The following is a 24,436-nucleotide window of genomic DNA, read 5'->3' on the forward strand; positions in this document are numbered from 1 at the left end:
TTAGGAACAAGGTCTAGGGATTACACTTTCACTAGTGGACACTCTCAACATTGATCACATAACGAGAATAGATAAATGCATACTCTACACTTTTGTTGGATGATGAACACATTGCGTAGGATTACACGAACCCTCAATGCCGGAGTTAACAAGCTCCACAATAATGCTCATGTTTAAGTAACCTTAAGTGTAAGATAGATCAAAACGACTAAACCAAGTACTAGCATAGCATGCACACTTGTCACCTTCATGCATATGTAGGAGGAATAGATCACATCAATATTATCATAGCAATAGTTAACTTCGCAATCTACAAGAGATCATGATCATAGCATAAACCAAGTACTAACACGGTGCACGCACTGTCACCTTTGCACAATGCAGGAGGAATAAAACTACTTTAATAACACATCACTAGAGTAGCACATAGATAAATTGTGATACAAACACATTGCAATCATCAAGAGATATAAATAAGCACTTCACTACGCTCTTCAACAGTGAATAAGTACTTCGTGAAATATAGCCTAAGAGACCCACACGGTGCACACACTTGTCACCTTTACACACGTGGGACAAGGAGTCTCCGGAGATCACATAAGTAAAACCCACTTGACTAGCATAATGACATCTAGATTACAAGCATCATCATATGAATCTCAATCATGTAAGGCAGCTCATGAGATTATTGTATTGAAGTACATAGGAGAGAGATGAACCACATAGCTACCGGTACAGCCCCGAGCCTCGATGGAGAACTACTCCCTCCTCATGGGAGCAGCAGCGGTGATGAAGATGGCGGTGGAGATGGCAGCGGTGTCGATGGAGAAGCCTTCCGGGGGCACTTCCCCGCTCCGGCAGGGTGCCGGAACGGAGACTCCTGTCCCCCGGATCTTGGCTTCGCGATGGCGGCGGCTCCGGAAGGTTTTCCGTATCGTGGCTCTCGGTATCGGGGTTTTCGCGACGGAAGCTTTAAGTAGGCGGAGGGTCAACGCGAGGGGCCACACGAGGGGCCCAGGGGATAGGTCGGCGCGGCCGGGGCCCGGGCCGCGCCGGCCTCCTCTCGGCCGCCTCGTGGCCCCACTTCGTTAGGTCTTCGGTCTTCGGAAGCTTCGTGCAAAAATAGGACCACCGGGCGTAAAGTTTCGTCCAATTCCGAGAATATTTCTTTACTAGGATTTCGAAACCAAAAACAGCGAGAAAACAGCAAGCGGCTCTTCGGCATCTTGTTAATAGGTTAGTTCCGGAAAATGCATAAATATGACATATAATGTGCATAAAACATGTAGGTATCATCAATAAAGTAGCATGGAACATAAGAAATTATCGATACGTTGGAGACGTATCAGCATCCCCAAGCTTAGTTCCGCTCGTCCCGAGCGGGTAAAACGATAACAAAGATAATTTACGAAGTGACATGCCATCATAATCTTGATCATACTATTTGTAAACATATGTAATGAATGCAGCGATCAAAACAAAGGTAATGTCATGAGTAAACAAGCTGAATCATAAAGCAAAGACTTTTCATGAATAGTACTTCAAGACAAGCATCAATAAGTCTTGCATAAGAGTTAACTCATAAAGCAATAAATCAAAGTAAAGGTATTGAAGCAACACAAAGGAAGATTAAGTTTCAGCGGTTGCTTTCAACTTATAACATGTATATCTCATGGATATTGTCAACATAGAGTAGTATAACAAGTGCAATAAGCAAGTATGTAGGAATCAATGCACAGTTCACACAAGTGTTTGCTTCTTAAGGTGGAGGGAGATAGGTAAACTGACTCAACATAAAGGTAAAAGAATGGTCCTTCAAAGAGGAAAGCATCGATTGCTATATTTGTGCTAGAGCTTTGGTTTTGAAAACATAAAGAGAGCATAAAAATAAAGTTTTGAGAGGTGTTTGTTGTTGTCAACGAATGGTAGCGGGTACTCTAACTACCTCATCAACCAGACTTTTAAGAGTGGCTCCCATGAAGGACGTTATCTCTACCAGCAAGGTAGATCATCCCTCTTCTCTTTTGTTTACACATGTACTTTAGTTTAGTTTTTCTTTATTTATGGATGACACTCCTCCCAACCTTTTGCTTACACAAGCCATGGCTAACCGAATCCTCGGGTGCCTTCCAACATTCACATACCATGGAGGAGTGTCTATTTGCAAAATTAAGTTGCTTACCGATGAATCGAGCAAAACATGTGAAGAGAATTATTAATGCAAGTTAATTAATTGAGGCTGGGAACCTCATTGCCAGCTCTTTTTGCAAAATTATTGGATAAGCGGATGAAGCCACTAGTCCATTAGTGAAAGTCTGTCAAAAGTAAATGACAAGATCGAAAGATAAAACACCACATACTTCCTCATGAGCTATAAAACATTGACACAAATAAGAGGTAATAACTTTTGAATTGTTTAAAGGTAGCACTCAAGCAATTTACTTTGGAATGGCGGAGAAATACCATGTAGTAGGTAGGTATGGTGGACACAAATGGCATAGTAGTTGGCTCAAGGATTTTGGATGCATGAGAAGTATTCCCTCTCGATACAAGGTTTAGGCTAGCAAGGTTATTTGAAGCAAACTCAAGGATGAAACGGTGCAGCAAAACTCACATAAAAGACATATTGTAAACATTATAAGACTTTACACCGTCTTCCTTGTTGTTCAAACTCAATACTAGAAATTATCTAGACCTTAGAGAAACCAATTATGCAAACCAAATTTTAGCATGCTCTATGTATTTCTTCACTAATAGGTGCAAAGTATATGATGCAAGAGCTTAAACATGAGCACAACAATTGCCAAGTATCACATTACCCAAGACATTATAGCAATTACTACATGTAGCATTTTCCAATTCCAACCATATAACAATTTAACGAAGAGGAAACTTCGCCATGAATATTATGAGCTAAGAACACATGTGTTCATACGAACCAGCGGAGCGTGTCTCTCTCCCACACAAGGATGAAATTATTCAGAGAACTAAAATAACAAAACAAAAGCTAAAATAAAAGCACACAGACGCTCCAAGTAAAGTACATAAGATGTGACCGAATAAAAATATAGTTTCACTAGAAGAAACCTGATAAGTTGTCGATGAAGAAGGGGATGCCTTGGGCATCCCCAAGCTTAGATGCTTGAGTCTTCTTAAAATATGCAGGGATGAACCACCGGGGCATCCCCAAGCTTAGACCTTTTGCTCTTCTCGATCACATTATATCACCCTCTTCTATTGACCCTTGAAAACTTCCTTCACACCAAACTTCAAGCAAACTCATTAGAGGGTTAGTGCATAATCAAAAATTCACATGTTCAGAGGTGACACAATCATTCTCAACACTTCTGGACATTGCACAAAACTTCTGAAAGTTAATGGAACAAACAAACTCATTCAACTTAACAAAAGCGGCAATGCGAAATAAAAGGCAGAATCTGTCAAAAACAGAACAGTCCGTAAAGACGAATTTTAAGATGGCACCAGACTTGCTCAAATGGAAAAACTCAAAACTAATGAAAGTTGCGTACATATCTGAGGATCACGCTCGTAAATTGGCAGATTTTTTCGAATTTTCTACAGAGGCCTGTGCCCAGATTCGTGACAGACAGCAATGCTGTTTCTGCGCAGCGATCCCAAATATAACATCAACTTTAACATAGAAACTTTACTTGGCACAACAACATGATAAGGAGAGGTTGCTACAGTAGTAATCAACTTCCAAGACACAAATATAAAACAAAGTACTGTAGTAAAAAAAAACACATGGGTTATCTCCCAAGAAGTTCTTTTCTTTATAGCCATTAAGATGGGCTCAGCAGTTTTAATGATGCACTCGCAAGAAATAGTATTTGAGGCAAAAGAGAGCATCAAGAGGCAAATTCAAAACACATTTAAGTCTAACATGCTTCCTATGCATAGGAATCTTGTAAATAAACAAGTTCATGAAGAGCAAAGTAACAAGCATAGGAAGATAAAACAAGTGTAGCTTCAAAAATTTCAGCACATAGAGAGGCATTTTAGTAACATGAAAATTTTTACAACCATATTTTCCTCTCTCATAATAACTTTCAGTAGCATCATGAGCAAACTCAACAATATAACCATCACATAAAGCATTCTTATCATGAGTCTCATGCATAAAATAATTACTACTCCCAACATAAGCATAATCAATTTTATTAGTTGTAGTGGGAGCAAATTCAACAAAGTAGCTATCAAATATAGGAGGTATATTGTAATCATAATCAAATTTATCCTCCATAACAGGTGGTAACAAAAGACTACTATCATTATAATCATCATAAATGGGAGGCAAAGTATCATCAAAGAAAATTTTCTCCTCAATGCTTGGGGGACTAAAAATATCATGCTCATCAAAGCCAGCTTCCCCAAGCTTAGAATTTTCCATAGCATTAGCAACAATGGTGTTCAAAGCATTCATAGTAATAACATTCCCATTAGCATGCATATAAAGTTCCATGGGTTTCTTAATTCTTTCTTCAAACACATCATGTCCTAATTCAAGATAAAGTTCATAAAGATCTCTCATTTTATTGTTGTTTTCCATTATGCCTAACTAGTGTAAACAAGAAACCAAATGTCGCAATTGCAGAGTCTAAAGGAAATAGCTTCGAGTACTTACAACGGCGCCGGAAAATAGCTTAGTAGCCGAGGTCCGGAGTGTGAGTACCTTTACCTTTCCTCCCCGGCAACGGCGCCGGAAAATAGCTTGATGTCTACGTTCCCCTCCTTTCCTCGTAGACAGTGTTGGGCCTCCAAGTGCGAGAGGTTTGTAGAACAGCAGCAAGTTTCCCTTAAGTGGATCACCCAAGGTTTATCGAACTCAGGGAGGAAGAGGTCAAAGATATCCCTCTCATGCAACCCTGCAACCACAAAGCAAGAAGTCTCTTGTGTCCCCAACACACCTAATAGGTGCACTAGTTCGGCGAAGAGATAGTGAAATACAGGTAGTATGAATATATATGAGCAGTAGCAATGGTGCCAGAAAATAGCTTGTCGAGCGTGTAGTTGATGGTGGTAGTATTGCAGCGAGTAGTAACACAAGTAAAACAAGTAAACAAGCAGTAGTAACTCAGCGAGTATTTAGGAACAAGGCCTAGGGATTACACTTTCACTAGTGGACACTCTCAACATTGATCACATAACAGAATAGATAAATGCATACTCTACACTTTTGTTGGATGATGAACACATTGCGTAGGATTACACGAACCCTCAATGCCGGAGTTAACAAGCTCCACAATAATGCTCATGTTTAAGTAACCTTAAGTGTAAGATAGATCAAAACGACTAAACCAAGTACTAGCATAGCATGCACACTGTCACCTTCATGCATATGTAGGAGGAATAGATCACATCAATATTATCATAGCAATAGTTAACTTCGCAATCTACAAGAGATCATGATCATAGCATAAACCAAGTACTAACACGGTGCACGCACTGTCACCTTTGCACACATGCAGGAGGAATAAAACTACTTTAATAACACATCACTAGAGTAGCACATAGATAAATTGTGATACAAACACATTGCAATCATCAAGAGATATAAATAAGCACTTCACTACGCTCTTCAACGAGTGAATAAGTACTTCGTGAAATATAGCCTAAGAGACCCACACGGTGCACACACTTGTCACCTTTACACACGTGGGACAAGGAGTCTCCGGAGATCACATAAGTAAAACCCACTTGACTAGCATAATGACATCTAGATTACAAGCATCATCATATGAATCTCAATCATGTAAGGCAGCTCATGAGATTATTGTATTGAAGTACATAGGAGAGAGATGAACCACATAGCTACCGGTACAGCCCCGAGCCTCAATGGAGAACTACTCCCTCCTCATGGGAGCAGCAGCGGTGATGAAGATGGCGGTGGAGATGGCAGCGGTGTCGATGGAGAAGCCTTCCGGGGGCACTTCCCCGCTCCGGCAGGGTGCCGGAACGGAGACTCCTGTCCCCCGGATCTTGGCTTCGCGATGGCGGCGGCTCCGTAAGGTTTTCCGTATCGTGGCTCTCGGTATCGGGGTTTTCGCGACGGAAGCTTTAAGTAGGCGGAGGGTCAACGCGAGGGGCCACACGAGGGGCCCAGGGGATAGGTCGGCGCGGCCGGGGCCCGGGCCGCGCCGGCCTCCCTCCCGGCCGCCTCGTGGCCCCACTTCGTTAGGTCTTCGGTCTTCCGGAAGCTTCGTGCAAAAATAGGACCCCGGGCGAAAGTTTCGTCCAATTCCGAGAATATTTCTTTACTAGGATTTCTGAAACCAAAAACAGCGAGAAAACAAGCAATCGGCTCTTCGGCATCTTGTTAATAGGTTAGTTCCAGAAAATGCATAAATATGACATATAATGTGCATAAAACATGTAGGTATCATCAATAAAGTAGCATGGAACATAAGAAATTATCGATACGTTGGAGACGTATCAGAGGCCAGCTCCTCCCCCAACCTAGTAGTGGCGCACGTCTTCGTGGTGCGCCACTGCTTAGTTTCTTACCTATGGCGCACGTTGTGGTGGTGCGCCACTACTAAAAGTTAGCAGTGGCGTGATAGTAGTGGCGCACCAGCAGTGCGCCACTGAAGGGGAAGAGTGGTGCGCCACTAAAGAGCTTTTTTCTAGTAGTGCCAGTGACAGTTGCATTAGTAGCATCCATCGTTTGTTTGATCTCGTCAACTGTACCCTTAAGCTCATCATCCTTAGTGCGGAATTCACGTCGCATCTCATTACGAAGAGCTTCATACTCCCTCCATGTGATGATATCTGCCGAGTTCTTGTTTTCCTGGTTAACAATCTTATTATCACTAGCAGACATGATTAGTAGGTTAGTGCACTAAATCAAAAATATATGGTGGTACTCTCACAACTCACTCAAAACTGATAAGAAAAGGAAATCTTACCGTTCCAAAGTAAATTAGTGTTGCTTACCACTTGTAGTAACAACTAGTGCACGGATGTAGCGAAGCGAATATCAAGGGTATAAGAACAATCACACGACAAAGCAGGGTATATGTGGGGCTATAGGTAGGCTACCTATTTGCACCAATAACAAGCTCTAGTGCTGACCGTAGACAACCAAAGATACTCACACAAGGCGATATAATGGGGCAATGCAACTATATGGAGGAAAGGTTGCAATGCACAAGAGAGACACTAGCAAAGCTCAACGAGACAGGCACAAGATTGCTCAACTACGGATGCAGTAAAGAAAACTTAGGCCTTTCACTTGATTTCAACTAGCACACACTTTTCTTTTTGTATTTTCCTTTTGTACACACGCAGCTATGTAGCTCTTTTTGCTTCTTTTCTATTTTTTTTTTTTTTTTTGAGTTTATGACTCAACTCCTTGATAACACGGCCAACAAGATATGCAAAGCACCAAAACCCTAATGAGCAGCCTGTCGAGCGGTAAAACTAGTCTCTTCTGGGGAAGTTCGTAGTCACGTATATCGAAAGGCTGTAGCTATGGTTTGGACAAACACACTGTATGCTATGTGGACTCGGAGTAAACAAAAACTGACTCTAGATGATAAACTAGATGAAAACACAAACCCTAACAATTCTACTAGACGAAAGATAAAGGTACGCAAAAACAACTACGAAAAGCAACTAAAACTCGAAATTAGTGCAATCTATGGCTATGGCAAACCCTAACCCTAATTTTTTTTTTGGCTTTTTCTGGATAGGAAAACACTCACAACTCAACTATGGGGTGGATTGTGGATGGCTTACCGAGGAAAACTAGAAATCTGATACCAAGATGATACGGGGTGGCCCGATCTTCTCAGTAAGCAACGGTGGTGATGATGATCACGGGTGATAGCAGCGGAGATACACGACGATGAAGTGGATGATAACTTGTATGACGCAACGAGATCTCTCGATTGGTCCCTGTCGCCAGATGCAACAACTCTCAACCCTGCAAGATATTCGCAACTCCACACACTTGCGCACGTAGCCGCCGACCACGAAGCGGTAAGTTGCAACCGTCTAATTCCCAATGGAACAGCAGATCACACAAGACTTAAACAGGATCTACACAATATCCAAGTAATATGGTGTAGGAAATTCAATAGTTTTGCGAGCAAACAACTAAGAACTAGGGTTTATCTTAAACGTGGTCTAAAGCAGCTAGGGGGCGTCCCGGGCACTTATATAGGCGTCCGGGACGAGTTCCGGTCGAAAAGATACAAAAATAACCGACCCGGAATAGATCCGGTCGAGACAGACTCGGACGCGTCCGGTCTCGGATCCGGTCGACCGGGCTGTGGACCGGCCGGTCCGGTTGGCGGCCGGTCAACCGGGCTGTGGACCGGACTGTCCGGTCTGTGGTCCGGTCAACCGGGCTGGAAACCGGGAAACTGCGAAGTTTCCGGTTTTCGTCCGGTACGAGGGGCTTCGTCCGGTTGTCGTCCGGTTAGCGGCCGGTCGACCGGACCAGGGACCGGGCTGGCCGGTCTGGGGGCCGGTCTGACCGGGTTCTGGACCGGCCTGGACTTCTTCTTCTCCTCTCGCGCATGCCTCCCGCTCCTCCCTCGCGCGTCCATGAGATATCTTCATGTCCAGCTCCATGTCCAGCTTCACGGTCATCTTGTCGTCCGTCTTCATGTCCAGCTGCTCCTCTCCTCGTGCGATGCTCGTCTCCTCTTGATACCTGATGATACATAAGTAATAGGACTTAGGCAGTATAAAGTTCTCATCAATCAAAGTATCGTTTAGAAATAAGTTCACCTGTTGTTTAAGTAGCTTCGCACGAGCTCGTGTCATTGGTCCAATCCGAACTTCATTGGACTTGAGCTTCACAGCAGGTTCATCTTCAGTTGGTAATGACGGAGGTAGTAGTGAGGTAGGGATGTCCTCATCACAACATCCGTTCAATTCAATGTCCAACATTTGTTAGTCGTTAGTAGTACTACTCCATATAGTAATGAAGTAGAGACAAAAGGGTCAGGTGGGATCTAGGACAAGATGAAAAGACCAGAATCGTCAAAGTCGTCGTTGCTAGCATCCAGTGGATCACAATTTAGCGGCAGCGTTCAGGCGGCATCCAGCAAGTTGCTGGCATGTCTGAATTTCTTTGGCTAGTATCGATCAGAATATTTTGAAAAAAATATTGCCAGGTTTGGATAGATCCCCATGCATGGATCAGTCACCAGTGCAATGTATCTGTATACTGAAATTATCTATTTATCTGAATTTGGACTCATCGGTACGTACACATTCCACTCCTTCACTTCAACATCCAACATTCGTTCAATTCAATGTTCATGCTACAGTAGAATGATTTAGTCGTTAGTAGAGTACTACCCAATAGTGGTAGAAGTAGAGACAAAAGTTTTCGGTGGGATCTAAAACAAGATGAGGAAAGACCAGCATCGTCAAAGTCGTCGTAGCTAGCATCCATAATTTAGCGGCAGCTCGTTCAGGCAGCATCCTGCAAGTTGCTGACATGTCAATTTCGTCGGACTCTGAATTTCTTGGCAAGTATCTATCAGAAAATTTGGAAAAATATGGCCAGGTTTGACTAGATCCCCAGCATGGGCCAGTGGTAATGCACCCTGAAATATATCTGCAATTCTGCACTAAAATTCTCTATTATCTTAATTGTTAAATTCATTCATATCTATTACTCCTATACTACAGTATTCGGTATATGCTGAAAATAAATCGGGGCGAACAAACCAACAGGTGACCTAGGCCAGACGTTCGACTCCAACAGCACGGTGTCGCACTACGAGGCCAACGCCGGCGACGCGGTGCTATTCGTCGGCGACCTGTCCTACGCCGACAACTACCCGCTCCACGACAACAACCGCTGGGACACCTGGGCGCGTTTCGTCGAGCGCAGCGTCGCCTACCAGCCCTGGCTCTGGGCCGCCGGCAACCACGAGCTCGACTACGCTCCAGAGATCGGAGAGACGACGCTCTTCAAGCCCTTCACGCACCGCTACCCGACGCCGTATCGTGCCGCCGGAAGCACGGAGCCCTTCTGGTACTCCGTCAAGATCGCCTCCGCGCACATCATCGTGCTCGCCTCCTACTCCGCCTATGGCAAGTACACACCCCAGTGGCTGTGGCTCAGCCAGAAGCTTGGGCGTGTTGACAGGAAGACGACGCCGTGGCTCATCGTGCTCCTGCACTCTCCCTGGTACAACAGCAACAACTACCATTACATGGAGGGGGAGACCATGCGGGTGCAGTTTGAGCGGTGGCTCGTCAATGCCAAGGTCGATGTAGTCCTCGCTGGCCATGTCCACTCCTACGAGCGCAGCCGCCGATTCTCCAACATTGAGTACGACATCGTAAATGGCAAGTCCACACCGGCGCATAACCTGAACGCGCCGGTCTACATCAACATAGGTGACGGAGGCAACATCGAAGGCATCGCTGACAAGTAAGTTGCATAAGGCAATCCCAACTTCCCAATGCATGCAGTGGTATTAATGGTATCTAAGACATGCTATATCTAGGCGAAATGTTGATGTTTCAAGACTAATATGGCTCTTAATTAGAAACCAATAAACGCAAATTATCATTATTTTCTCAGAAGGTATAGTAAATAACACTTATTATCTAGAATACTATAGCATGCCTATCACATATAACTAACCAAAGAAGAAGAAAACACTACTCCATTAAGATACAAACCACCGAAAAAGTTGATCGAACATATATTTAGATGTGAGGGTTCAAGATATAATTGTGTTGCCACAATTCTAATGTTCACAATAATTTAGTTTTATAGCGAGAATCTTAACAACAAATTAATCGACACAAGTAGTGCAGCTCAAACCTGGATGCAGCAATTTCTGTTACTGACGAACGCAAATGCATCTTTCCATGATACAAAGGAATATTTTGGTATGACAAGCACCACTGGAAGAAAGTCCAAATTACATTATTATATATACATTATAGACTTAAGAACTAGGAGTACCATATTGACACTGCCCTAGTGATAAACCTGAATTAATTTGAAAATACATCTGAAATACTCTTTTCCACTGCTAACAAAACATCACTTGATGCAGCTTCACGAAGCCGATGCCAGCATACTCAGCGTTCAGGGAAGCGAGCTTCGGGCACGCGACACTAGAAATCAAGAACCGAACACATGCATACTATGAGTGGCACCGTAACCATGATGGTGCAAAGGTCACCGCAGACTCTGTGTGGCTCACTAACAGATATTGGATGCCTACAGACGACTCAAACTGATCATCTCACATCATTTATCGACATTGGACAAAATCATTCCTAAAATCTCAGATGACAAAACCTGTGTAATCTCTCTATATTAATTTGTCAGGAATAAAAAGTTTTATTTCAGGTCACAAGATAAAATAGAGAGAAAAGTTTATTTTGCCAATGCCAACTGGCGGCTCATTTTGTACAATACGAACACAATTACCCCTACATCCTTTATGGATATTTTAAAAAAAGAACACATTATAATATATTTTCTATTAGTATTACTCTAGCAATGAATTTGTGTGCTCGCCCAGATTGATACGATTAGCATTTAAAAAAAGATATAAAAATTATGACTACATGATTTAAGGTAGGTCCTAAAAGATCATCTTTGATGAAGAAAATACCCAGATTCTTTTCTCACCTTCTAGCAAGCAACTACGCTACATGGCATTTATTATAATAAGAAAAGGCTCAAATCACCCTATTCTTCATCATGCCCAACAACTACACCAAAACCAGATAGAACAAACACCTAAACTCCTAAAACCTTCACCTTAACCCTGCTCACTAAACTTGGTCCTAGGATGTATTTTCCATGCGAAAATGATTGTTACTTCTTGGAGTATGTACTTCTCTTCTCGTATACAACAATAATGCTGAGTTTAGTATACATCTTAATCATTTTAATATACTTCTTTGATAAATATTAGAAAAACTGACACCCACAAGTGTATGGACTAATTATAGTTTCAAGGAACCAAATAAACCCTCCGCACTAAACTTGGACACACATCATTTTAATATACTTCTACAACATTAGCATGGAGATAGATGTAAATGATGCAACTATATACAAGTAATATTTGTTTGCAAAAAATAGTGTTAATGTAAGCAAATAATAATAATAATAATAATAATAATAAATATGATTTAGCGATGATGCAATCCTCATTGTGATCGAGGAAAAGCCATATATTTCACTTAATAAAGTGTTCCAGAGAACGACGGGTGGTGTGCAAAAGTAACAAGAATAGCCATCGACAGCTTACGGAGAGGTGTGGCTAAGTCGGCTATGGAGATCTAGGAACAACATTATTGCACACGATGTACTCACGTTCAGTCCCTGGCGATGGAGGTGAAACCTCTTTCTTCTTTGTTGTATAATGGTATATCTCAGGAGATACAATGCATGGACCTATGTATCTCTAGGTCATAACCCTGGGGCTGCCCTTGCCAGCTTTATATAGGTACCAGGCTAGGGTTTACATGCTCTGAGTTTGTTCAGACGACTAAGAGTCCTAGGATATCTTGGCTAAGAATGTTGTGTCTTCTACTCCAAATCTTATAGCATTGTACAGTTGTCGGGCTCCTGTTGATCGGATTTGGGCTATCTTGTTGTACGTCTTTGGGCTTTAATCTTCTTCCACTAGGCTTGGGCCACCTGATATGTCTCATGACACATCCGTCCATGGGACACCCGACTTGGTAGAACGTCCCTGACGTATGGCAACATGGGCGGCCGCCAAGGGCCCATGCCGAAGGGGGGCCTAGGATTTAAGCTTCTAATTAATGGAAAATAGCGTAGCCGATCAACTTCATCCAAGGGACCCTGAAAATATAATAGTCCTTTTTCCAAATATAATAGTCCTTTTTCCACGAGAAAACAAGCCGATCGACTTCATCCAAATGCCATATTATGCGTACACGTATATTAGCATTAATAGTCCTTTTTCCCGACTTTGCCAAGGGCCCCTGAAAATATAAAGCTGGGCCTACTTGGGCCTATCTATTAGGCATACCCCCAAGTTAGGGTAGAGATATACATAAATGTTCTTTTGAACCCGAGTTCATATGCTCAAGTTCCAATAGAAAAGTTATAAAAAAATAGCAAACAAATTCAAAAAAAATTGAATTTTTTTACAACGGACATGAGAATGTGTTCAAACTGGAAGCAACTTTTTGATGAAAAATGACATGTTTGGTGGTCTCTCCAAAAGTAACAAAAGTTGGTGTTGTTTGAAGCATTTGGATTTATTATTTGCAACAATCAGATATGTCTTTTTTGCACAGACCAATACATGTACATGTATCTTTTCTAGGATATTTTTGGCATTCCATTAGAACACATGTTGTTCATTATACAAAAAAAAATCATTTTTTTGTTTTAGGTGGTCAAGTTCCACACAAAAGAATCCTCCTCAACTGATGGTAGCAGAACAAGATGTAGTCGAGCTTCTCCTCCTCTCCGTCCTTCACGCCGCTAGGGCCAGTGTTTGTCTCTTCGCCTCCTCCTCCTGGATCGATGTCGTCCTCGTTGAGGTCGATGTAGTTGCCCGTCTCGTGCATCGACCATGCAATGCCGACAGATAAGGGCGCCGCCCTTGCTCTTAGGTCGTTGTGTGATTCTTCGAGGGCGAGTGCGAGCCTTGGGTTGTAGTCGAGGCGTCGGTGTCATGCAACAAAGGCTCCTTTCAGGCATCTGCCAACGACGAATGGCAGGGTGCACAAAGCAGGCGAAAACTACGCGTTGCCAAGGATGGCGAGCACATCATCGTCCTCCTCAAAGCCCATTGTGTCAGTACATGCGGTGGTGAGAGCAGTGGAAGAGGCAGATGCTCTCTTCCGCCCTACATGTGAGCAATGACAAGGGTGCGCCTGAAAACACCCCACTAGAGTTCGCGACCCTTATGGTTCTTCTTCTTCGGGTGATCGGGTTGCCATCGTGGCGGATGACATAGGCATCCCTAATGGGCCTGCCAAAGATGGTACCCGGAGTTTACTAAAGGTCCAGGATTCGAAGAATAAGAAGACTCGGAAGCTTATTTAGTGTTAAGGAAAGATAGTTTGTATTAGGAAAGATAGAGATTTGTAATCTTACGGGTTGGGTACGAAACCCTCCCGAACTCTGTAACTTGTGTATTACGAAAACCCTCGGCTCCACGCTCTATATAAGGGGGAGTCGAGGGACAAAGAAAGGATCGAATCTACTGTGAACATAACCCTAGTTTTACAATCGTCGAATACTTTTCGGCTGAAACCTTCGAGATCTACTTGCCCTCTACTTCCAGCAAAACCCTAGTCTACAATCTGTAGGCATTGACAAATTAAACCTTTGTCATTGGCGCCGTCTGTGGGAATTAGAGGTTGCAAGGAGCTGATCTCGATGGCACGTTCAAGATCGTCGAGTTCGTCGGTGGCTAGCAATGCAATGGATCGAGGTAACCGGCAAAAAACTGAGCTCTACAGCCCGTGCATGAAGGAGTAACAATGCTCCATATTGTTGGCATCCCACGGAGGGCGCCATGCTACGGGTCCATCACTACCTCCTCTCGGTGGTGGTAGAGCACCACACCTCGTCGACCGTCAAATTACGGGAAGAAGCCGTCCGCCGCCACACCATCGCTGTGATGGTGGTTTTCATTACCGCCCAGAGACATTTGCGGCACTTCACTAGCGTTTGCGCCGGTGATTTGAGTGGGCGAGGTTGTGGGTCGTGGGCTTTGGGAATGTGAGCGAGAGGAGGCCACCCAGAGCCTATTTAAACGCCCGAGGTACACGAGGTGGCGGCAGTGCGCATTAGCGCCGACACATGGGGAAGCCACAACGATGATATGACGCCTCGCTTGCAATCGCCTTGGAAACTGTTGCCGCATTAATCAAAGTTGACCAGCGATTGGGGAGCATTAAATTAGATTGGTAGGGTCTTAGGACAAAGGAAAAAAATATTTCATAAATAGATAAATTTCCGTGCCCACCAAAATTGACAAAAAAAATTCAATTGCAATTTTTTTTGATTTCGATGTTTTTAATTCAAATATAAATTATCTAAAATTTACACAAAATTTCCTTTTTTTTAAGAACATGTATGCTTAATTTCAGTTGCAGCCTACTGAAATTCATGCGTGAAAAAAAAACAACTTAATGGCAAACTGCTTGTGCATCTTTGGCTGAACTGAGGCTCGGCTCAGTACAGAAAAACAACCTTGCACTCAAAATATGGTCCATGTGGTAGGTGTGAGTGGGTTAAAATCTTGTGGACAAAAATAGCTGCCTTTTACGGTACAATTTGTTAGTCCTATGGACAAGTAGTATTTTGGATAATTTTCACAGATATAAAACTGATAAAATCGGATTAGTTATCGTGAAATAGAACAGTAAACGTGCTCAACCAAAACACACAAGGAGTAGATCTTAATTATTGTGACTATTTGAGAGAGTAACATAAGAACCGACACACAATTCAATTGAGCTTCCTGGTCTGCCCATCTTGTTTGTTTTCATGACCCCAGGGCGGTGTCTCCTTCGTCCTCTACCACCGGTTGTTTCATACCTGTCGTCGTCTTCATCGACCTCGATCTCATAGGTGACTCTGCCCTGGGTTTTTAACTGGTGCCTAAAGTTCCTCTGCTTCTCAAGCACTAGTACAAATGCCCGTGCGTTGCCACGGGTCCTCAAATTTTATTTCTCAATACACATATATAGTTTACAACTCACTATGAAACGACTAAAAGGGTGTGCCACTATTTTTCCTCGTAACATGTCAATACAATACATGCAAAACTTCACATGTCTGAAAAAACCACAATATATTCTACAACCCAATAAGATTATATCTCGTTTAACACATATTTTAACAACCAATACAGTTGACATCATTTAAATATGAAATAAGCACTTTAATAATACATTTGTATCAATAAATAGTTAAATGCTTGTGCTTTGCCACGAGAAAACAAGAAATAAAAAGGCAATTTGATTTTTTGGTACCCTTCATCGCTGGCGACTTATAGTTTTCTATCCCTTTTCATACCGTCATGTGTCTCATGTGCAAATACCACGACATCATGTCAGCCATCATTGCATAAAACAATTAGCAACACGTGTGTTTTGGACTCAGTTCTTACAAGGACATGAGTACTGTAAATATATATATTTAACTAATCATTAAATATATAATTTTATTCTTTCAAGAACCCATAGCCTTATAGAAGCCAAAGAATATGGGGCAGAGAACACCGGCAAGCCATGGTACAAGCTATTGCAATATCAGATGTCCACACTCGGTTTTGCCAGGCAAGCCACAGTACAAGCTATTGCACAATCTACAACAAAGGTATGGTATTTCTTCCCTTCCTAGCATTATCTATAGAGATCAATCCATAAAATTATCTGCAAACAGGACAAGCTAATGTTGTTCTAGAGAAGATATAGTGCTTCTCAGTGGCTGCTCCTTTTGTCTAACTTACTGAACACATTTCCAGAAAAACAAAAATAATTAAGTTCAGAAACAAATTTGAACCAAAATATAGAAAAAAAAAGTGTGCTTCTCTGATAGAAAAGATCTACCAGCATTCAACCCCAGATGATAGAACCTTGAGCAGATGATGTCAAACACATGCGGTTCCTTTGCATGGGGGCAGAGGGATCCAGCATGGAGTCGTTGACCAAGCTATGGTTGCAATCAAAGGAAAACATAAGAACGATCACAAATCATCAGACAGAATAAAATAGAATGGTGAATTCATTGCATATTCCAAAATATGTGCACCGCTGCATCTCACCGTGTCTATTTTTTTCCAAAAAGGTACCACAAAGAAACTACCAAGGTATGCACCCAAAGTCACTTTGACCCAACAATTTTTGTTTTAGATAACTCAGTTAGGTAGACAAAAAGAATCCCACGTTATTTTATAGATGTAATCAGTGGAGGAAAGATAAATAAGAAGAAACAATTAAATGGATAAATGAAGACGCAAAACCTATGCATATTGCAAGAAACTCCCATGGAATTAGAATATTATATCACACCTACATGGTATTCATTGGCTTCAGGGCCAAATCATTTGTCTTTATCATCTTGAAAGATATAGAGATTTCACAAATCATCTTTTACTATGAAAAATGGTCCAACCAAATACTTCGTACCTACCCATAGCTATGGACATTCTCAAATTGGGGACGTTTCCACTCCAAGAATCCTCCAATTTTTCTCCTCATGTATGCTTTGGGGTTGCAGCACAAGTGGCCAGTATCACATTCTTTCTCCTGAAGTGGTAAAGCCACACAGCAAACAAACACATGCTCGACTTTTATGCTAAAATTTAGTTTTAAGAGAAGAAACTACCATTCAACAATGGGAAAAAATAGTAACAAAATTGATTATTTCTGCAGTTGCGATATGTCTATAGTTAAGGATGTAATAAACCAGCCATAAGCTAGTATGCATACAGGTACAAAATGGTGATAGAAATGATAAATCATTTGTTTAGACAAAGTATTCGAAAGATGCATAAAGTGAGATCATCGTGAGTCCGTTGTTACCTCTCCATTTTGTTGTTGTTGTCATATCACCAGTCTGCCAGATTCAACGGAACTCTTCGTCCATACGATTTCGGCCTCGTGTTTGAAATGCCTTAGTTAATCTGCCTCATGTCGGTTGCATGCTTAATATTAGGTTTTCAGAAGAAACATTAGCTAAATCAAAAAAATGTAATTTAATTAAGCATATTTTGTGTGATCCGTTAGCTTGACTATTTCACTCGAAGCATGATTCAGATCCACAACTACATTGAACACATGAAAAGGGGAAGTACTTCTAGAACCATGTAAGGATGTTTACCTTCTTGTTGGGTCCAATGATCCTCATGTACTTGTGCAGTCTTGCATGTTCCAGGTCATTTCGGGGGACTCATTGTCTGCGGCCTTCTTCTTCCCGTAGATGACCATGGCAAGCTCATAACCTACATTGATGCCCCCGCCGAAAATAGCCACATGTACTTTCCTGTGTACCTTACATTTTAGCACAATATGGTCACTTGTAACTTGTATTTTCTCTAACTTCTAAAGAAAGAAGCAAGAAAAAATGTCACCTCTTTTCTTGACCGGTGATTCGAATCATTGCAATCCATTGGATTGCCTGTGAATTCAGCTAGCTGTGAGTAGTAGAATTCAGAGAAAAATATGTAAGTAAGGGGTAGCAAAATTCAGCGAGTAGTAGAAAACTTCTGGAAGGAACTCAAATTAACCCAGTCTATATCTATCACTTTTCGTGGAAATTTATCTTGAACCCACTGAAGGAATAAAACAAAGTAGCAGTAGCAGCAGCACCTGTCGAAGAAGAAAGTAGCAATATCAGCATCTCCCAACGAAAAAAAGTACTGTAACATAATGTAAGTGTACTAAGTATGCTCATTCTCTGAAAGTGATCCATCGATCTTCCATGTACAGAGAATAGGTAGAAGTTACCTTCAGTGTAGCCAATCAATTTGGTTGCAACTTCACAATTTTGGTGACCTCCGGATCCGCAGGCCTCTGTTCTGTTCATGTCAATCCTCTCTGCTCTCATGTGCAGCAGCCAAACGAAGAAAATATGGCAGTTTAGCTCAACCCTCCCTGACCTTGACCAATAGCAGATAGCACATTAGCACTACACAAAGTGTCTGATGTGAAAAATAACTCAAACACACCCGGCTGATCGGCCTTTGGTGCTCATGCTCATGTCGAGACAACCAAGTCCATTCAAAGAACAAGGTTGATCCTTTCAGCATTAGCTTCTGGCATCAGCTTACTGTGATAATTAAAAATACGCTCCCATAAAACTCACTGGGAGTTGCTGCTAACTGTCTCCTTGCAGTATGACCCAAACAAGCGGCCTTCAGAAGCTACCACTGCCATTGACAGCATCAGTGCCTTTATACCTGCTCATAGTACTGGAAGGAAAACAAAACATGCCGCCCGCCTCTAGCGGCCTTATCGACGGGAATCTGCTGGCCAAAACATAGATAGCTACAGCATGCCTAGAATTGAAGTCAAAGACATGTAGCCATTTGCTGATTTGCGTGCAGAACTCGACTTATACATACAGATAGAAAAAGTAAAACCATAGCGTTCTTTAAAGGAGATGCCCATCTTTCCAAAACTTACGTTGCCGTTGCCGCGAGGATGCAACCCCGTGGCGTCACCACCTCTCCGCCAAGCATCGCAAAGAAGTAGGTACCTAGCTCGCCTCGCTGTGTAGGCTTGTTAGCGCTGCCCATCCCCTGTACTCTCCACAATACATTCCTGTGTAAAAAAATCGGGCCTTGAGGCCTTTCACCTTTGTGATATGAAATATGTTCAGGTGAGGATTAACTCCTTCCATTGAAAATTAGAAAAAGAACATGTAGAAAACCTGATAATTTCATCGATGGAGGTCACGGTAGTAATATTGAGTATTGTGTCTCCTTAAATTCTTGGGAAAAGAAGCATTGTCTCCGGTTTTTTTTTCTGAGAATCAAACTCAAGTTCAACAATACACCATCACTTGGTAATCGACAAAGAAATGACGTCCGCAACCTGGAAACAAACAAATGAATAAATAAATATCAGAGTAAGAATACTGGATGGGAGACATATCAAAAGCATACAGCAAACATTGCAATCTGCGTTGACGATCTGATTCCAACACCCTATTGTTATGTCATGTAGCAGAGAAAAGGAAATGAAATTTTGAAGTTACTATCAGAGACTTCTTATGGAAAGACATACCTTTGTGTAAACCCCTTTTAAGGTGGGATATAGAAAGAAAAGAAATAACTGTTTGCCTTTCATATTATATTTTGCTAGCATCGAGTTGTTCTGAAAATATTAGTGATCCAGCTCAGATTATATATATGGTATATGTTAGTATAAATATACTTCTATATATATAGCAAAATAATATCTCCATATCAAATATCTCATATGGTAACAATATAAAACAGAAATACATATTTGTGCCAAATAGGATTAAATTGGGGATGGATCATTCATTAATGATAATATCCCCTTCTTGTACTCCAACAAATAATCTATGCTGCAAAACTGAAGTAGACGATTAATATGTAACTATTCATAAACAAATTTGGGGTTTAATCTCTCAACTGAACCAAGGAGTATCTAGAACAAAATCCAAATAGGAAGCTTTGTACCGATTTGTGGTTTAATATATCAATAATCTGGCCAATGCTTAATTAAAATGGCTTTCTCACTTTTCCTTCAGAGAATCTCTGTTCAATATAAGAGAAAAGAACAGAAAGAAAGATAATCTACAGAATAGATGACAAGTAGGAGCAAGAACATGGACTTTGGGGTATTGCAGTCAATGCACCAACTCACACACAACTAACCATTGGAAATTGGCGCGTGAAGTTTATAAACCTCATAACCAGAATACAAATGAAGACTAAATCAAGGGTTATTGCCAGCCAATGTGGAGCAGTATAATCATGCTGAGTACCTCATGGATTCCTGCAAGCATGCGACCAAGGATAAATAGCAAAATATCGTGCAGCCGAGTAGTATTCAACTCAAATCATTACGCAGCCGTACCAACAGATACGGGTCCTTTCCCCAGGTGCGCATGGTCGTTCATACTTCAGGCGCCGAACCTGTTGGAGGACGGCCATCATTTACGTGAGACGCGATTCCTCCCTTTGGCTTCTCCGGCAGACGGCGCCGGGAGGGACTCACGGATTAGGCGTCGGCGGCTGTTCCGCAGATCGGCAACGCAGGAGCCATCAACGAACAACGCGAATTCCAACCGGGGACAGATCTAGATAGAGTTTGCGGATGGAGGAACCAGGAGGAGAGTAGTGCGGCGGCGGCAGTCTTGGTCCGCGTGGTGACCTGAAGTGCGTCATCCCGAGGCACGGTCGTGTGGTGGCATGCATCTCGGCGGAGGGCAGGGCGGCGGCGGCGGCGGCGACGGCGGAGGGCATGTCGAGGGAAGTGATTAGGAGCTGATTAGCCCGGTGCGGTGGTTGTACTGTGGAGCGGACGGATTTCCCATCCTCAGGTTGTCGCGGCCCAAGTTAGCGCGGCTCATATTGGCGCGGGCGGAACAGGAGACACGGACGACGAAAGAGTTGCCGTATTGGATGCTTGGCAGAATAAGGAACCACTTTAGTCTTTTTAAGTAGATGCTTAATTAAAATGGCTTTCTCACTTTTCCTTCGAGAGAATCTCTGTTCAATATAAGAGAAAAGAACAGAAAGAAAGATAATCTACATAATAGATGACAAGTAGGAGCAAGAACATGGACTTTGGGGTATTGCAGTCAATGCACCAACTCACACACAACTAACCATTGGAAATTGGCGCGTGAAGTTTATAAACCTCATAACCAGAATACAAATGAAGACTAAATCAAGGGTTATTGCCAGCCAATGTGGAGCAGTATAATCATGCTGAGTACCTCATGGATTCCTGCAAGCATGCGACCAAGGATAAATAGCAAAATATCGTGCAGCCGAGTAGTATTCAACTCAAATCATTACGCAGCCGTACCAACAGATACGGGTCCTTTCCCCGAGTGCGCATGGTCGTTCATACTTCAGGCGCCGAACCTGTTGGAGGACGGCCATCATTTACTGTGAGACGCGATTCCTCCCTTTGGCTTCTCCGGCGGACGGCGCCGGGAGGGACTCACGGATTAGGCGTCGGCGGCTGTTCCGCAGATCGGCAACGCAGGAGCCATCAACGAACAACGCGAATTCCAACCGGGGACAGATCTAGATAGAGTTTGCGGATGGAGGAACCAGGAGGAGAGTAGTGCGGCGGCGGCAGTCTTGGTCCGCGTGGTGACCTGAAGTGCGTCATCCCGAGGCACGGTCGTGTGGTGGCATGCATCTCGGCGGAGGGCAGGGCGGCGGCGGCGGCGGCGACGGCGGAGGGCATGTCGAGGAAGTGATTAGGAGCTGATTAGCCCGGTGCGGTGGTTGTCCGTGGAGCGGACGGATTTCCCATCCTCAGGTTGTCGCGGCCCAAGTTAGCGCGGCCCATATTGGCGCGGGCGGAACAGGAGACACGGACGACGAAAGAGTTGCCGTATTGGATGCTTGGCGGAATAAGGAACCACTTTAGTCTTTTTAAGTAGATGCTTAATTAAAATGGCTTTCTCACTTTTCCTTCAGAGAATCTCTGTTCAATATAAGAGAAAAGAACAGAAAGAAAGATAATCTACAGAATAGATGACAAGTAGGAGCAAGAACATGGACTTTGGGGTATTGCAGTCAATGCACCAACTCACACACAACTAACCATTGGAAATTGGCGCGTGAAGTTTATAAACCTCATAACCAGAATACAAATGAAGACTAAATCAAGGGTTATTGCCAGCCAATGTGGAGCAGTATAATCATGCTGAGTACCTCATGGATTCCTGCAAGCATGCGACCAAGGATAAATAGCAAAATATCGTGCAGCCGAGTAGTATTCAACTCAAATCATTACGCAGCCGTACCAACAGATACGGGTCCTTTCCCCAGGTGCGCATGGTCGTTCATACTTCAGGCGCCGAACCTGTTGGAGGACGGCCATCATTTCTGTGAGACGCGATTCCTCCCTTTGGCTTCTCTGGCAGACGGCGCCGGGAGGGACTCACAGATTAGGCGTCGGCGGCTGTTCCGCAGATCGGCAACGCAGGAGCCATCAACGAACAACGCGAATTCCAACCGGGGACAGATCTAGATAGAGTTTGCGGATGGAGGAACCAGGAGGAGAGTAGTGCGGCGGCGGCAGTCTTGGTCCGCGTGGTGACCTGAAGTGCGTCATCCCAGGCACGGTCGTGTGGTGGCATGCATCTCGGCGGAGGGCAGGGCGGCGGCGGCGGCGACGGCGGAGGGCATGTCGAGGGAAGTGATTAGGAGCTGATTAGCCCGGTGCGGTGGTTGTCTGTGGAGCGGACGGATTTCCCATCCTCAGGTTGTCGCGGCCCAAGTTAGCGCGGCCCATATTGGCGCGGGCGGAACAGGAGACACGGACGACGAAAGAGTTGCCGTATTGGATGCTTGGCAGAATAAGGAACCACTTTAGTCTTTTTAAGTAGATGCTTAATTAAAATGGCTTTCTCACTTTTCCTTCAGAGAATCTCTGTTCAATATAAGAGAAAAGAACAGAAAGAAAGATAATCTACAGAATAGATGACAAGTAGGAGCAAGAACATGGACTTTGGGGTATTGCAGTCAATGCACCAACTCACACACAACTAACCATTGGAAATTGGCGCGTGAAGTTTATAAACCTCATAACCAGAATACAAATGAAGACTAAATCAAGGGTTATTGCCAGCCAATGTGGAGCAGTATAATCATGCTGAGTACCTCATGGATTCCTGCAAGCATGCGACCAAGGATAAATAGCAAAATATCGTGCAGCCGAGTAGTATTCAACTCAAATCATTACGCAGCCGTACCAACAGATACGGGTCCTTTCCCAGGTGCGCATGGTCGTTCATACTTCAGGCGCCGAACCTGTTGGAGGACGGCCATCATTTCCGTGAGACGCGATTCCTCCCTTTGGCTTCTCCGGCAGACGGCGCCGGGAGGGACTCACAGATTAGGCGTCGGCGGCTGTTCCGCAGATCGGCAACGCAGGAGCCATCAACGAACAACACGAATTCCAACCGGGGACAGATCTAGATAGAGTTTGCGGATGGAGGAACCAGGAGGAGAGTAGTGCGGCGGCGGCAGTCTTGGTCCGCGTGGTGACCTGAAGTGCGTCATCCCGAGGCACGGTCGTGTGGTGGCATGCATCTCGGCGGAGGGCAGGGCGGCGGCGGCGGCGACGGCGGAGGGCATGTCGAGGGAAGTGATTAGGAGCTGATTAGCCCGGTGCGGTGGTTGTCTGTGGAGCGGACGGATTTCCCATCCTCAGGTTGTCGCGGCCCAAGTTAGCGCGGCCCATATTGGCGCGGGCGGAACAGGAGACACGGACGACGAAAGAGTTGCCGTATTGGATGCTTGGCAGAATAAGGAACCACTTTAGTCTTTTTAAGTAGATGCTTAATTAAAATGGCTTTCTCACTTTTCCTTCGAGAGAATCTCTGTTCAATATAAGAGAAAAGAACGAGAAAGAAAGATAATCTACAGAATAGATGACAAGTAGGAGCAAGAACATGGACTTTGGGGTATTGCAGTCAATGCACCAACTCACACACAACTAACCATTGGAAATTGGCGCGTGAAGTTTATAAACCTCATAACCAGAATACAAATGAAGACTAAATCAAGGGTTATTGCCAGCCAATGTGGAGCAGTATAATCATGCTGAGTACCTCATGGATTCCTGCAAGCATGCGACCAAGGATAAATAGCAAAATATCGTGCAGCCGAGTAGTATTCAACTCAAATCATTACGCAGCCGTACCAACAGATACGGGTCCTTTCCCCAGGTGCGCATGGTCGTTCATACTTCAGGC

At 43.5% G+C, this 24,436-nt stretch overlaps 1 protein-coding gene across 1 annotated transcript; it reads left to right on the top strand.

Moving 5' to 3' along the window:
* Positions 1 to 9,162: 9,162 nt before the first annotated feature.
* Positions 9,163 to 11,267, top strand: LOC124647026 (purple acid phosphatase 2-like). Its single transcript, XM_047187032.1, has 3 exons — positions 9,163 to 9,235; positions 9,715 to 10,420; positions 11,058 to 11,267. Exons 1-3 carry the CDS (start codon positions 9,163 to 9,165, stop codon positions 11,242 to 11,244), a joined length of 966 nt encoding a protein of 321 aa, XP_047042988.1. The 3' UTR covers positions 11,245 to 11,267.
* Positions 11,268 to 24,436: the final 13,169 nt, after the last annotated feature.

This window comes from Lolium rigidum, chromosome 4 (assembly GCF_022539505.1).
Source record: "Lolium rigidum isolate FL_2022 chromosome 4, APGP_CSIRO_Lrig_0.1, whole genome shotgun sequence".
Classification (NCBI taxonomy): Eukaryota; Viridiplantae; Streptophyta; class Magnoliopsida; order Poales; family Poaceae; genus Lolium; species Lolium rigidum.